The sequence below is a fragment of the Clupea harengus genome, chromosome 3 (assembly GCF_900700415.2).
Source record: "Clupea harengus chromosome 3, Ch_v2.0.2, whole genome shotgun sequence".
Classification (NCBI taxonomy): domain Eukaryota; kingdom Metazoa; phylum Chordata; class Actinopteri; order Clupeiformes; family Clupeidae; genus Clupea; species Clupea harengus.
In genome coordinates, this window is record NC_045154.1 from 2629769 (window position 1) to 2646606 (window position 16838).

General features: G+C 46.0%; 1 protein-coding gene across 7 annotated transcripts in view; it reads left to right on the forward strand.

The window, feature by feature from the left end:
• magi2b (membrane associated guanylate kinase, WW and PDZ domain containing 2b) overlaps positions 1 to 16838 on the forward strand; it is an 81894-nt gene that overhangs the window by 43317 nt on the left and 21739 nt on the right. For all 7 annotated transcript variants that reach the window (XM_031564191.2, XM_042707479.1, XM_031564195.2 and 4 more), the window contains exons 7-11: positions 4425 to 4482; positions 5036 to 5157; positions 6193 to 6375; positions 7751 to 8470; positions 12062 to 12093. In XM_031564191.2, coding sequence (XP_031420051.1) covers positions 4425 to 4482; positions 5036 to 5157; positions 6193 to 6375; positions 7751 to 8470; positions 12062 to 12093 — 1115 coding nt within the window. The remainder of the gene's footprint in view (positions 1 to 4424; positions 4483 to 5035; positions 5158 to 6192; positions 6376 to 7750; positions 8471 to 12061; positions 12094 to 16838) is intronic.

The window sequence follows — 16838 nt, forward strand, 5'->3', positions numbered from 1 at the left end:
AAGTCCCAGTTAACTGAAGCGTTGCTATATAACAAGCATTACTGTGACTCTAAAGCACTATTGTTTTAGGTGAATAACATTGCCGTATAGCAAAATTGCTGAATTGGTAGGCAAATACACAAATGTATGAAAATGGTCTTGCTTATTGGAGCAGTGACGTGCACGACAAAAGTAAGGCAAAAATGCTGCCTTTGACTTTTGAATGTTTTTGAATGACCTGAATGTCCATGTCCACAGGCCATGGAAAACATTTTAGCAAGATGCATGAGGCGTAGGTATAGGAAGAGGGAGGCGCAGGTATAGGGAGAGGGTGGCACAGGTATAGGGAGAGGGTGGCACAGGTATAGGGAGAGGGAGGCGCAGGTATAGGGAGAGGGAGGCGCAGGTATAGGGAGAGGGTGGCACAGGTATAGGGAGAGGGAGGCGCAGGTATAGGGAGAGGGTGAGGGAGGCGCAGGTATAGGGAGAGGGAGGCGCAGGTATAGGGGGAGGGGGAGGGAGGCACAGGTATAGGGGGAGGGAGGCACAGGTATAGGGAGAGGGTGAGGGAGGCACAGGTATAGGGCGGCGCAGGTATAGGGGGAGGGAGGCGCAGGTATAGGGAGAGGGAGGCGCAGGTATAGGGGGAGGGAGGCACAGGTATAGGGAGAGGGTGGCACAGGTATAGGGAGAGGGAGGCACAGGTATAGGGAGAGGGAGGCGCAGGTATAGGGAGAGGGTGAGGGAGGCACAGGTATAGGGAGGCGCAGCTATAGGGGGAGGGAGGCGCAGGTATAGGGAGAGGGAGGCGCAGGTATAGGGGGAGAGAGGCGCAGGTATAGGGGGAGGGAGGCGCAGGTATAGGGAGAGAGAGAGGGAGGCTCAGGTATAGGTGGCACAGGTATAGGGAGAGGGTGGCGCAGGTATAGGGAGGCGCAGGTATAGGGTGAGGGAGGCGCAGGTATAGGGAGAGGGTGAGGGAGGCACAGGTATAGGAAGAGGGAGGCGCAGGTATAGGGTGAGGGAGGCACAGGTATAGGGAGAGGGAGGCGCAGGTATAGGGAGAGGGTGAGGGAGGCACAGGTATAGGGAGGCGCAGCTATAGGGGGAGGGAGGCACAGGTATAGGGTGAGGGAGGTGCAGGTATAGGGAGAGAGAGAGGGAGGCGCAGGTATAGGGTGAGGGAGGCACAGGTATAGGGTGAGGGAGGTGCAGGTATAGGGAGAGAGAGAGAGAGGCGCAGGTATAGGGGGAGGGAGGCGCAGGTATAGGGTGAGGGAGGCACAGGTATAGGGTGAGGGAGGCGCAGGTATAGGGAGAGGGAGGTGCAGGTATAGGGAGAGAGAGAGGGAGGCTCAGGTATAGGTGGCACAGGTATAGGGAGAGGGTGGCGCAGGTATAGGGAGGCGCAGGTATAGGGTGAGGGAGGCGCAGGTATAGGGAGAGGGTGAGGGAGGCACAGGTATAGGAAGAGGGAGGCGCAGGTATAGGGAGAGGGAGGCGCAGGTATAGGGAGGCACAGGTATAGGGAGAGGGTGGCGCAGGTATAGGGAGAGGGTGAGGGAGGCACAGGTATAGGTATAGGGAGGCGCAGGTATAGGGTGAGGGAGGCGCAGGTATAGGGAGAGGGAGGCGCAGGTATAGGGAGAGGGTGAGGGAGGCACAGGTATAGGGAGAGGGTGGCACAGTTGCGGTGCTCGTTCATGGACCTCACTGAGCAGGACTGCTGGAGATATTTCCACTTACCCCCAGAGGCTGTTAATGACATCTGCCATCTAACTGGTCTTGACCTAGAGGAACAGCACAGACGTGTGGGTCCCCTTCCTGTTGCTTTGAATGAAACAATGCTGCTACCAGCATCCCCTGGCCTCCACGCTTGGGTTATCCCAGTCGGCTTTGGGCTCAGTGATACATGCAGTCACTGCCTCCCCTTGTTCACAGAGCACGGCAGTTTATTGTTTTACTAAGCAAATAACAAAGAGTATGTTTTCCGATGCCCATGGGTTCCTGGGTGTAATAGACTGTACACACATGTTGTTGCCTGTGCTCGCGACCCATGGGCATATCTACATGCATTGCAAAGGGTTTCATTCCATCAATGCTCAAGTGATCTGTGACGCAAACTGGAAGGTTCCTCGTGTTTGCTAACTATCCTGGCTATGCACACGACTCTTTCATTTTGGAGGATTCAGGTGCTCCTGCAGCCTTCCAGGGCATTGTGCCTTTGGATAGGTGGCTATTAGAAGAAGATGGCTCTGCACGCCATTGTGGCTCCGCACGCCGTTCAGTATGCCAACGACTCAGTGGCACACGACCACATTACAATACAGCCCTCAGGAAGCCATTACCCTCTTCGTGGCATGTTGGCACGGATCATTTCAGAGGACACATTCGCTGGAGAACCGCAGAGGGAGGCTGGACTACGTACATGTACCAGCAGCAGGAGAGGACAACTGGGATCCGTTTGTGACCGGAAATTAGTTTGCTCCATTGTAGAGTAACTACTGAGCTCTGTATAAACTTTAAGAAGGTATGGTCTAACCATTGTGACTGGCTGATTAAGTCTGACTTGATTACCACACCCACTAATGACTCAACCCATTGCCCTGCCCTGTGTCACTGAAATGAGCAAATATAGGTACGCCCGCCGATTCTCACTGCGCAGTTACTGCTGTGCAAAGCCCGTTCGCAGTGCTCGTTGCGCTATGAAAATATGGCCCTTTTCCACATGATGCCTGAGGGTGTGAAACACACACACACACACACACACACACACACACAGACCAGAGACACCAGCCTCTCCTCACTTATCTTCCTATCATTGCATTTCCTCTCTTTTGTCCTACTTTCTCCTGTATTTGGGGCTGTGTTGCGTTGGTGCTCCACTTCTTCCCACTGTCTCCCACGTGTCCCTCTCTCTCACACCCTCGCTCACTAGTCTTGCACATTCACTTTATTTGTCCTGCCTTTTATTTTAGATAAAACTTTGCCAACATTGCCTGTAACAGTGACTGTCATGAGATGATGTTCAGATTGAGATGCATTTAGTCACATTAGCAAAAACATAACAGAAAAACATACTGTGAGTAGCTGTGGACCTCAGGGCAGTGCATCCAGATGGCTGACTTACAGTAGGGGGCCTTTTGATAGCTGTGTTATGGTACCGTGGGGCTGTTAGAGGTGATTGGCATAAGACAAATGAATACACAGGGCAAGAAGCAATGATCTACTATTTAATGCATTTATTCACAGTATTTTAAATATGTATAAGGAATGCATTTGAAACCCTACCCAAAATCAGACCTAAATCAGGGTTGTTGGGATATGTCAGCGATAACCGTGTATTCCCCTAGACAACATAGTTAGCTGGCTTGTTTAGTTACCCATATTATCACCTTTGTTGGCAAAAACTAGCTTATATATATATATAAGCTAGGTTGGCCTTGGTGATATTATGGGTAACTAAACAAGCCAGCTAACTATGTTGTCTAGGGGAATACACGGTTATCGCTAACATATCCCAACAACCCTGATTTAGGTCTGATTTTGGGTAGGGTTTCAAAATGCATTCCTTACAAGGGATAATGTATAGTCCGCTGGTCAGTATAGGAAAATAAATCCTGACAGGATGAATAGAACCCTGACGCGCAGCCGGTCTTGTTTCGTCCTGAAAGGATTTATTTCCGGATACTGACCGACAGACTTTACATTATCCTGCTTATTATACGGTTACTTGTCGAAGCGATAAAAGACATTCCTCCAAATACCTCTTTTTAATGATTTTATCGCCGTTTTGTGCCTTCTGATGAGAAAAAATTGTTCTTCACGCAAATAGACCTTGAAAGTTTCCGGTGTTGCATAGCAACCTATGACTTGCTGACTTGAAGTTACAATGACTATCCTTATTACATATGTTCTGAATATATATTTGAAAGGATTTCTGTGTTGCCATCTTGATGTGCCATAGAAATGCATATATTGATGTCACATACCTCATGTCACCACCCATTTGTAAATATAAAATAACTTTGATTCTCTTTGTGGTCATTAGCAGCATTCGTATATAACTGTCTTGTTATGTATGCAATGCAAGATAACAAATGCTGTTTGTGATAAATGGTTCTAATGTATGTTTATTAAGAAGCAGCTGTTTCCAGGCTGTCCTTTGCCCTCAGTCAGTGCTGTGCATTGAGTTGACCTCTCAGTATCACTCCTATCTTGTGTTGTGCTCACAATGCTGCCGCCATGTCCTCCCCATATTATTATTATTTACGTTTAGAATCATAGTGTTGCTCTCAGAAATGTACTATAACAGACATTTGAGGTATTGTATAATATACAGATTTAGCCTCTAGACTAGAATGCTCTACAGTTATATATGTTGACTGCCTCTATTAGCATAGTTATGCTGAATATTGTCTCACTGTATGTTTTTGTTGTATCAGAGCTTCCTTATGGCTGGGAGAAGATTGATGACCCTATATATGGCAGTTACTATGTGGAGTAAGTTGTGTGACTAATTTGGTTTTTAGTTGTGTTTGGTGTATTTGACAGACAGTCTTGAACCTCTCACTTTAAGCTTGCTACCATGTCTGGTGAGCATGTGTGTGTGTGTTTGATGTTATGAGGGCAGTCATAGGTTGTCTGCTGTATTGTTTGTGTAGATTTTCAGTCTATGTGTAGCCAATGTATGTAACAATACCAGTATGTGTGTACACTAGTTTGGCTCACACAGAAAGACCGCACCAAAACTATATCTACAATCATTTATATCAGAATAACAACAGTTCTGACACATTATATGAAGTGCTGTCAAGGAAGCTATTTGTTCCCATGTGTTGGTAGTTTGGGCATTGGGTACTAAGTGGGTGAAAACAACAATGTCTCTTCATAATCCTGAAAGTGAATTTGACTCTTAAGGTCTCGCTGCAATGTTGCTATTTCAAAATCCCATCCAAACCAGCCCATGATGAGGTTTCTGTATGTGGGCCTCCCAGAGGTGAGCTCCAGAGGTCTGCCTGGTAATGAGTGTCTCTTCCTCCCTCCACCCCTGCAGCCACATCAACAGAAGGACCCAGTTTGAGAACCCCGTCCTGGAGGCCAAGCGGCGCCAGCAGCAGCAGCAGCAGATGCAGAGCCAGGGCCTGTCAGCGCTGCCATTGCCCACCATCTACAGAGGTGAGACAGCTCTCCACACCCCTCCAGCAGACAGACAGATGTGAAGATGTGCATCCAGCTCTCCACACCCCTCCAGCAGACAGACAGATGTGAAGATGTGCATCCAGCTCTCCAAAGCCGTCCCAGCAGACCGATGTGAAGATGTGCATGTCTGTGTGTTTGGGGCAGATGTTGAGCTTACACTACATGAGGTCTTGAACTCTGGCTGACCCCCAAAGCTTCTAGTTTCCTCCTCCCGTAAGACCTCTAGGGCCCTACTCACACTTTCCAAAGCTTGCCTAAGCTGCTCCCAAGAAATGTTTAGCTTAGTAAAATAATTATTATGGAAACACCATTAATAATAGCTGTAGGTTACTGTATGTAGTGTATGCTTAATATGAGCCAATTAAAGTCAGGTATTTAGAGATGGGGTCAAGTTATTGTGTTTGATTACAAACGACCGGCTGTGTAGGCTACACAGCCTTTCCAATAAGCAAAAGCTGAAAAAGCTGTATTTGCAAAACCGCATTTTTAAAAAATGTGAAACTCTCATTGGGAATAGAACAACGCTGGCTTCAGGAATACGCGGTAACTTGAGCAATCACATTAGTCACAATCACAATATTGAAAAATCTTTTTTCTGGCTCAGATACATTTATAAGACATGATTTGTTAAACCACTCATGTTGATGAGAGGTTATCACATATGACCGCATTCAATGGTATTGTGTATCAGCCCTGGAAAAAGGTTCTGACGTCGGTAGGTCATTTTCCATTGCATCTGGATCACACTGCTGAGTAGCAGCTCCCAGTCCCCCTGGTCTCCACTGGGGGTTTGTTGTGCTGTATATAGATACTCTGTCTGTGTTGTTGATATTGTAGGCTGTATAAATAATAATAATAATAATAATATATAACCTGTGTGTGTGTGTGTGTGTGTGTGTGTGTGTGTGTGTGTGTGTGTGTGTGTGTGTGTGTGTGTGTGTGTGTGTGTGTGTGTGTGTGTGTGTGTGTGTGTGTGTGTGTGTGTGTGCATGCTCTCTCTCCTTTCCTCAGAGAAACCCCCGTTCACACGGGACCCCACCCAGCTGAAGGGCACCTTCCTGTCTACGTCGCTGCAGAAGAGCAACATGGGCTTTGGCTTCACCATCATCGGTGGGGACGAGCCTGACGAGTTCCTGCAGGTGAAGAGCGTCATCCCCGACGGTCCAGCCGCACAGGATGGCAAGATGGACACTGGTGAGCATTCCAGAATGTGCCGCATCATTCCAGCGTCAACTGACCTTCTGTATGCTGTATGCTGTATGCTGTATGCTGTATGCTGTATGCAGTCCTTGTAACCCCAGGCCAGACCAAAGACCAGTGTCATGGTTCACAAACACATGATCTCCCCTAGAGTAGTTACTATACGATCATGTCACCAGCCCCATATACGACACTATATTTAAAGTGAGTAGTTACTATATGGTCATGTCACCAGCCCCATATATGACACTATATTTAAAGTGAGTAGTTACTATACGGTCATGTCACCAGCCCCATATACGACACTATATTTAAAGTGTGAAGACAACTCGCTTCCATTATTTCAGACTGATTACATGAAGGTTAATAACTCCAACTTATCATGCAAAATGAGCTTATACAGCTTTCACTGGGCTGTTTTACAATCTAAAACAGAACTAAATCCTCAGATTGTAAACACTGGAAGTTGTTTACAATTGTTGAGAGGTTAATGAGGAACATTGTGGATGAAAGCATTGCAGAACCAAATGCTACACTGCTCCACTTCGCTCCATGTGACTGGTTGTTGCCTGTAAAACAGCCTGTGTGGCGCTGATTCACAAATCATACTCCCACTCAACAGTACATCTCTGATCTGGCAAGCAAATTACCGTTTTTCTTCAGGATTCTTTCTTCAAAAGAAATGAAACCAAAAGTCTCACACTCCTGCAGTCCTGCCTCCCATTCTCTCTCTTTCCTCGTATTCTCTCTCTCCTTAGTGTCTGTGTTCTCTTTGTCCTTGTTTATTGCCCTCTGCTGTTTGCTCTTAGCTGGTGTAATCAGCCAGACATACCCTCATCTACACTTTGTGTGTGTGTGTGTGTGTGTGTGTGTGTGTGTGTGTGTGTGTGTGTCTGTGTGTGTCTGTGTCTGTGTCTGTGTGTGTGTGTGTGTCTGTGTCTGTGTCTGTGTCTGTGTCTGTGTCTGTGTCTGTGTCTGTGTCTGTGTGTGTGTGTGTGTGTGTGTGTGTGTGTCTGTGTCTGTGTGTGTGTGTGTGTGTGTGTGTGTCTGTGTGTGTGTGTCTGTGTGAATATGTTTTGACCGTGTGTGAATCATTGTGGTAATGTGTGAGCAGTGATCTGTTTGGGTGGCTAATGGTGACTGTTTCTGCTGTGTGTTAGTGGTCTTGGCAGCAGTGGGCTCTCCTGGGCTTTCATTTCAGTTCCTGTGCTCTGTGGATGAATGAGCGAATGTGTGTGTGTGTGTGTGTGTGTGTGTGTGTGTGTGTGGAGGGTTTATGTTGCCTTTATGTGAGTGCTATATAGAACAGTGCTGGGTCCTCACTCTTCCCTCTCTAACTCATCCCTGTCTCATTCTCCATCCTCTCTAGGTGACGTCATAGTCTACATAAATGACATCTGCGTGCTCGGCACCACCCATGCCGACGTGGTCAAGCTCTTCCAATCGGTGCCCATCGGTCAGAGCGTCACCCTCATGCTGTGCCGGGGCTACCACCTGCCCTACGACCCCGAGGACCCCTCCGCCGCCGCCGCCGCCGCCGCCGCCGCAAGCGCGCTGCAGCCCATGGGTCTGGTGGAGCACCCGGCAGCAGCGCTGCTCATCAACGGGCGCAGCAGCTACGACAACTACATGGAGTACATGTCCCTGACGGGCCGGCTGGGGCCCGACCAGGGGACGCCCATCCCCCACCCAGGGGACACGCACCTGGACGGCTCCCAGCCCCCTTCCCTCAACGCGCCCAGCACCTCTGGAGCTGGGCCTCACGAGGACAGTGTCTCCATGGCGTCGTCGGGGACGGCAGCGGGGGCAGGAGCAGGGGCCGGACAGGGGGTGGAGCTGCTGAGCATCGCTATGGTGAAGGGTGCGGAGGGCTTCGGCTTCACCATCGCGGACAGCCCCACTGGGCAGCGTGTGAAGCAGGTGCTGGAGGCCCAGGGCTGCCCAGGACTGTGTGAGGGGGATCACATGGTGGAGTTCAACCAGCAGGGCCTGCAGGGGCTCAACCACACCCAGGTAGTGCAGCTGCTGAAGGACTGTCCTGTGGGGACTGAGGCCACTCTTGTTATCCAGAGAGGAACCACAGTAACAGGTGAGAGGCTGGTGGCGTCTGTACGACTGTTGATCCTCAGGTCCTGTCAGATCTCAGTTTTTAGTAATTGCATTTCAGTTAAAGTGACATTCAACCATTTGATCTCCAACTCAAAACTGTATGGTGTTTGGTGAGTTCACATCAACATGGCAGTGCTCATAGTGGAATATAAGAACACAAATAATAGTGGTAAATTATTTTTTTGAACAGCATTTTGAGTTTATTTGTTTAAAATTTTTTGGCATCCATTTTTATTATCTTTACACAGTTGAGGTTGCATCAACACTCTTAGGTGGGAAGTAGAACATTTTGAGTTGAAAAAGCAGTCAGTTGTCATGATGGCAACATTACCAGCAACAGGAGTATTGATAGTTTTGGTTTATTTTGTCCGTAGGTTCAGTTGATGTTGCTGTGAATTTTTCCGTTTATGTCATTGGAAGTGACGAGGCAGCGGTTGGTGGTGTGCATGTGGACCGCAGGGCAGCCCAGGGGCCCGTGACCGTGACATCACGGCTGGCACCTCTTCTCTGATGCGATGTGATTGGGCTCAAAGTCAAGGCCGGCCCGCAGCAGCAGCACAGTCTGTTGGGCTTAGCCCAGAGTCTGAGCAGGCCAGGGGTGGAGGAGTCCGACCAGGCCAGGGGTGGAGGAGTCCGACCAGGCCAGGGGTGGAGGAGTCCGACCAGGCCAGGGGTGGATGAGCGGGTGTCACGTAGCGCTCAGCCTAACCTCCGAAGGGTGTGACGATGACACAGTACTCACACATGGGCTCCACACATGGTGAACGACAAGGGCCAGGGGGAGGGACTAACAAAGATTGTGCTGGTCATCATCACTCAGTCGGCAGCCTCAGGCTGAGTGTCACCGTTGAGTGTTACCGTTCAGGCTGTAAAATGAGCTGCTGTAGCTGGTGGCAGCACTTACAGCAGCGCTAATCAAACGGCTCAGAGGGTGTTAGTCCCGTGTGGTATGACATCTGCGAGCTGGTGCTTGTCATCTTGTCTAGCTGGTAGCCAAGTCATTCACCTGTAGTTGTTGCTGGAAGTTTTAGATCATGTTGACCAAGACTCAGGCCGTGTTCGGATTCATAGATAGCTGTCTTAATCCTCGATCTCTTGTTGGACAGGTGTCTGACCTTTGATTTCGAACAGTCTATTAAGATAGCGTCATGTTGCCGTACATGCTGTGTCATCATGCCGTGTGTGCTTATTTGCTAGCTAGCAGCTACTGTTAGCGACCTGGCTAACATCGGTGAATACTTTTGTGGAACTTCGACGGTTTCATCCGCCATCTTTTTTAAATTGGTCTCTGGTTAGGGAATGCCGCAGAGAGTTATGGGTAATACCTGCCGCCATAAGACAGCAAGGCAGCTCATATGCTCTCTTGAAAAATGTGACGTATTTCAAGGTATCTTATTAAAGCGGAAGAGAAGGTTTAAGACATTTCGAACAGTCCCTGCTCTCTTAATAGGATGGAAGGAAGGAAGGAAGGGTCAGTTTAAGCCAATTCGAACAGGACCTCAGTTAGGAATCAGTGAATACTTTGGACTGGCCTCTCCTGGACCAGTGGATGTTTTAAATCTCCAAAAGCATTCAGGATGAACCGGTGTAAATTGTGTTCAGACTTCATGAGTTTTTGGAGCTGCGCTTGACATGGATAAATCTTTATTCTTAGAAGCTACAAAATATAACTTTATTTAAATTAACTATTGTGCCCATTATTGACTACAAATAGATTAGGCCATGTAAGGACACACATATTAAAACAAATACAAAGGCATAACTAAGGCATAAGTTCAACTTCACATAAAAAAAAGAGATAAATAGGCATTATGGAGTTCATTCCTGGCTTAATTTAATTCTTGACTTGATGACTATGTTTTTCTACAGTAGTGTGCCACTAAAAGATTTAGTAAAGTAAGATTTGAGGTCTCATGTTTTATGTCATTTTAGTATGAAGCAGCCAACAGAAATGGAACAATATCCTACCTCTAATATTCTGCAGTAAGAGAGAGAGAGAGAGTGAGAGAGAGCGAGCGCTAAATAGGACGGACTGGGGCAGTAGAGTGTGAGACTGCTCTGTAGTCTAGTGGCGGCCCGATGCCAGAGTCCCACTGAGCGCCGGCCATGTTCACAGTTCTGTCCCTCAGCATTCCGTTTAGTGCATGTGGCTCAAGCTGGGCCAGCAGGAACATGACAGGCAGCTTGCTGGGCCAATCAGGATGCTCATTATGCCACCCGAGGGGCTGCAGAATAACGTTCGGGTATTTTCAGGTTACGCCAGCAGCTCTAGAAGATGTTTCAGCGCTACACATAGGGTCTGTCCACTCCCTCTCTCTCTCTCTTGTGTTGTTTATTCACCTTCATCTGTTCAGAGGCAGAGCTACCAAACATTGCTGGCAGACTGGATACAGAGTAAAGGGAAACAAGCCTTTTCAATTTGTAACATGCAGCAATGGCTCCCATCTGCATTTAATATGGGGCCTTCGAGTTAAGCTCCAGCTTGCTTTTCCTACTCATGTAACCCGCCAGCTTAAAGAGGCAGACAGGCACACATGCACACACTTTTGATCTCGGAGGACTTGGAGGGAATTTGTTGGGAGACATCACTGCTTGTCAAAGACAGGGAGATGGGTTCCTTTCATGACAGAATCCATCCGTTCTGTCTAGCTTAGCATTTACGCAGTACACTCTACGTTTGTTTAGATCAAGTTTTTAATCCTTCACTCACTAAGCTGGACTTTGAAGTTAACACAGTACTCATTTCCTTCCTAAAATCAGAATTACACGTCAAGATATATGTACAAAGAAGAATAAATCGTAATCTTTTCATCAACTATTGTTATGTACATGTAGGTAATTGAACGCAGCCAGCTGTATAGCTGTATGTGTCATTCCCCCCCAGTCATTTGTGTTAGTCATGTTCTTTTCATGGCACTGCTCTTTGCTACAGTGTGATGCTCTTTGAGTGACAGTGGATTTGAGCTGAAACAGTGGGAGAGAATGCATCGCAGCTGTGTGGAATCAGACAGAGCCCATCGGAAATAGGCACAGGCCAATTTGTAATTGTTGGCTTAAATGGAAGAGTGACTACTGCCTGCAGCTAATGATGCAATTAGGTTGAAAAAGAAGGAAACCACCACATTCCTCTTGGGCTCACTTCACAGACAACCATGTCAAATATTATGGGATATTTGGAAATGCTGTGTAAAGTCTTCTACTTGGAGAGAAAAATGACCTTGCAGAATTCAGTCTATTAAGGATGAATGAGAGCAGCCATTTTGTGTTTGTAAGTGTTTTTATTATTTAATTTAAGCTCAAAGGCCACTTTGTGATAGATGAGTAAGATTTTTCTTTGAGATAGGATTTAAGCCTTATCTTTTTTACTGACTCATGATGAATTTGACTTTAATTAAATGTTCAGAGAAGATGTGCAATGTACTGTAGCTAATGCACAATTCTGTGAATATGGAAACATACTATCAATGAAGTGCTGCCGATATTCAGGTGCCCCTAAGCTGACAGGACCAAGTATTGTTGTGACTGTGGTTGTCTTGGGCCTATCTTAATTGTTCAAGTTTGTCTCTTCCAGGTCACTTCTCTCCCTGGGAGGGCTCGAAACAGGTAAATAGGATGTTTTTTCTCATTGTTTGTTGTCCATTCGCTGCTCTTAACCGCATATATTGTTGTAGTTATCTGAACAGGCCACTCTTCAGCTGTGTTTGGAACGTTCACTCACCCACTACATAGAAAGCTCTATTGAGTTCACTGTGTAGGAAATCAGATGTTAAAACAACAGGGCTATTTCAGACACTACATTCCAAAACATTCCATGTCTGTAACTTAGCAACATAGCAATGCTAATTTGGCAATGGAAATACTTACCTCCGGTAAAATTAATGAAATGCTGTTACAAGGCAACACATTTATTTTCTTTACTGTACACAAATAAAACCTAGCCTATAATACATAATACAAAGTAAAAAATAACCAAAACCATTTGTGGTGGACTCAGTTTCAGGCATTATTTAGACATATCTTATCGGTAACTAACATGTTAACTAAGGAATGTCTGGTCTTCCTTAGTTTGTTCACCTTGCAATGAATTGTGGAATTCAAACAGCACTACCAAATGGCTGATTCACTACATAGTGCACTATAGAGTGAGTGAGTGGACGTTCCAAACATAGCTTATGTTTTAAAGCTGTGTTAAGATGGCTGCCAGTCACTAATGGGTACCTACTTGGCATGCAAAAGTTTGGACACTGCTGCAAAATTTCTGTTACTGTGAATAACTAAGTGAATAAAATATGACCTGATTTCCAAAAGTTAAAGATGATACATGTCTTTAATATTTTAAGCAAGATTACTTTGAATCTTACAAATAACAAAAAAGGAAAAGGGCCCAAAGCTGAAGGCACTCTACATGGACAGTACTTAGTAACACCCCCTATGACGAGTAGCACAGCTTGTAAACCCTTTTTGTATCCATGTAGCGTTAGACATTTCTGCAGCAGTCTATCGTTATAACAGTCACCAATGTGGTTAGCTAGTACCTACTAGTAGTTAGCATTCACGGGAGAAAAGAGTACAGACTACCATCTTCTCTTTGGTCTGGGAACTCACAACTGACCGTTTATTCAGCGCATGCTCACAATAGCATTTCAGTGCACGCAGGCACACATGTTCTAATGTGACGTCATTTGCATAGGCTATTTAACATGGCTTTGCTATATTATTAAATATGCTCAACACTCCCACTCAAAGACATGTGTATAGCTTTCTATAGTGGTAAATAGAAACCAAAAATACATAACTCCAAAATAAAACATTTGGCATACTGGCAGTGTTCTAAACTTCAAAACATTTACATCTGTCAGTTCACATTACTCTCCAAACAAATATCCCTTGAAACTCTCAAACTTAGCCTTTGTCACTGGCTTGGTAAGTACATCAGCTACCATGTCTGCAGTAGGACAGTATTCTATAGATATTTTACCTTCTGCGTGTGCAGACCGTACAAAGTGATACTTTATATCGATGTGTTTGCTTCTCTGTCTGCATACTGGGTTCTTAGATAAAGCTATCGCCCCCTGGTTGTCCTCATATATCTTGACTGGTATATGCTGGTTACTACTATCAATCCCTTTAAGTAGTTGTACAAGGTACATACTCTCTTGAGTAGTGGCTGCTAGTGCCATATACTCAGCTTCGCAGGTGGATAATGCCACCGTTGGCTGTTTCCTACTCTTCCACGATATAACTGGACCATTCTCAGTTAAGCTGAAACAGTATCCACTTGTGCTCCTCCTATCATCCTTATCAGCTGCCCAATCAGCATCACTATATCCCTCCAGCTGTAGTAGGCTTTCCTCACATTTCTGGTAGTGTAGTTCTTGATCCATAGTACCCTTTAAGTACCTCAATATGTGTTTTGCTGTAGCCCAATGCTGTTGCTTTGGTTCTGCTAGGTATTGAGATAGTTTACTAACAACCCAGCTCAGGTCAGGTCTGGTACATGTCATAATGTATATCAAGCTACCTACTATCTCTCTATATCCTGTTGAATCAATAACTTCACCCTCACTGTCGAAGTTTAACTTTTGCTCACATGGGGTGGATCTCGGTTTGCATTCAGACATTCCAAATTTCGCTAATATCTTCTCTACGTGTCTCTTTTGAGTCATTTTGATCTCTCCCTCACTCTGTCTGAAATCGATACCCAGGAAGTGTTTAAGTGGACCCATATCTTTCATCTTAAACCTTCTCTTCAATATTTCTTTTACATCACTGAGTAAGGTGTTGTTACTCGCTGCTATGATTAAGTCATCTACCCATACTAACAGAATCACTTTCTCCTTCTCAGATTTTCTGCTGTAGACACAATGATCAGCATCATTTTGCACAAAACCATTCTCTGTAAGGTGATCATGCAGTAACATGTTCCAGTTACGCCCGGACTGTTTTAAACCATACAGTGACTTGTTGAGTTTACACACTAAGTGTTCCCCTGTTTTTGACTTGATCTCAAAACCTTCCGGTTGCTCCATATATACCTCACAGTCTATTGGAGCATGGAGGTAAGCAGTCTTCACATCCATTTGGTGTAGGGTAAGATCCTCCTGTACAGCCACCTGCATTAATGCTCGTACAGAGGTCATGTTGGCTGTCGGTGAAAAGGTCTCTTTATAATCAATCCCTTCCACTTGACTATACCCCTTTGCAACATATCTGGCTTTACAAGTCTCAGATCCATCTGGGCTCTCTTTCACTGCATACACCCAGCGACCTCCCACTGCTTGTTTGCCTCTTGGCAGTGGGGTCAGAGTGAAAGTCTCATTCTCTGTCAAAGAATTCATCTCCTCTTTCATCGCGTCAGCCCACATTTTTGACTTCTTAGAGTCCATTGCCTCTTTTAGTGTTTTAGGTACATCATAAGCTACTCTGTAGAAATAATCTACATTTTCACTTTCGTCATTACACTCAGCTTTACACTGGTACTCTTTTAAGTATTCTGGAGCCTTTCTCTGTCTCGTAGGGTATCTCTTTTCTCCCTCTTCTCTCTGAGTACTATCTGTCTGGCTCGGACCTGCCTCAGCAGTCTCCTCAACATTTGACTCTTTACTCTCCTTAGGCTGTCCCTGATTGACTCTCTTCGGTGGTGTATCTCCATAACTCTCAATGTCTTCCCCCATGTCACAATCTGTCTGAGTCTGGCTATCTGCGCTACCTTTGGTGATGAATTTCACCAGCCTATGTTTTAGGACTTTTCCTGTCTCAGGATAATACACGTTATATGCTGGACTATATTTGTCATAGCCTACAAGGATCCCCTTTTTGCATCTAGAATCCAGCTTTTTCTTATCCTGCTGATATACGTAGCATTCAGAGCCAAATATATTCATGTTAGATAGGTTAGGTGTTTTTCCTGTGAAAACACGGTAAGGTGTCTGCTCTAGCCGCTACTGTAGCACCTGTTGCGGATTTGAGCTGCTGTCTGTACAGCATATGTCCATAATTGCTTTGGGAGGTTACTCTCCAATAGCATGCATCGAGACATCTCAAATAAGGTTCTCCAACCTCTTTCGGCAGTTCCATTCTGATGAGGTGAGTAGGGTGCACTCTTCTCATGCCTTATCCCGTTACTCCTAAGTAAAGACTGGAACTCCTGCCCGGTAAACTCTGTGCCGTTATCAGACCTTATGCACTTTACCTTTCCATATGTAGCTACATCTGCTATGAATTTTTCTGTAGCTTTTGTCGTGTCACTCTTTGCTTTAATAAAGTATGGAAAAATCATCCCACTGTAATCATCAGTAAATGCTATTGCATATCTGTATCCATCTTTATCTGCTGGTTCTATAGGACCGCATAGGTCTGTGTGAACTAGCTCTAATACAGTTGTAGCTTTAGCGTCTGCCTGTCTGTTTCTGCTTTGTGTAAATTTGCCCTGTGTGCATATTTCACAGTTTTGGTTGGACTTGTCATGTTTCCCTTTTATAGACATCCCTTCAACCACCTTTTCTAATTTTGCAACATCCTCAAAATTGCAATGACCAAGTATCCTATGCCACGTTTGAATGTCATGACAACCATACACTTCATCAACATTTTCATCCTCTACAGTGCTAAGGTAATACAGCCTACCATACACGTCCATTTTGAACTTGGTACCGTCCTTGTGGACCAGCCAGTCATTACCGTCCTTGAAGCGGACCTCAGCTCCGTTGGCTGTCGCTGCTTTGACTGAAAAGATGTTTTGTGGAAACGATGGGATGTAGAGTGCTTGCTTGAGCCTCGTTTTCACCTGTCGCCCCTCGCTGTCCAGCAAGTAGACTTCGGCGTCTCCCCTCATCTTCGCCATCCCGCTCACCTTCGATCCGTCGGCAAGCTCGATCATGTGGTCCTCGGGTCTGAAGCTCTTGTCAACTGTTTTGAACTTTGTGGCGTCGTTGATCATGTGTGTTGTGGCGCCGCAGTCGACCATGAGACCCTTCTTGTTTCCTCTTTGTGTAGGACAGTCACTCATCCTGAAACAGAAAGATGTAGACTCTGCCTCTGTCTCTCCATCAGGCTTTCCTCATATGGTCACGGCCTTGTCCTCGGCTGCGTCCCCTTCCTCGCTGTGGTGTGTCCCATTTTCGTTCCTCTCTTCTCACCTGGTATCCTCCAGGACATGTCCTGGCCATGTGTCCCTTTTTAACCGCACGTGTAACACTCGACATCAGCCAGGTCCATTTTTCTTTCCTCTTCCTCGTCCTCGTGACCTCGTTGCCCCGCTAGTCTTCATCACGTTGTCTTCTTCAACATTCACGTCACTCTTCCCATATTTTTCAGTACTCTCGTAACTTCGCAGTTTTGTTTTAAAC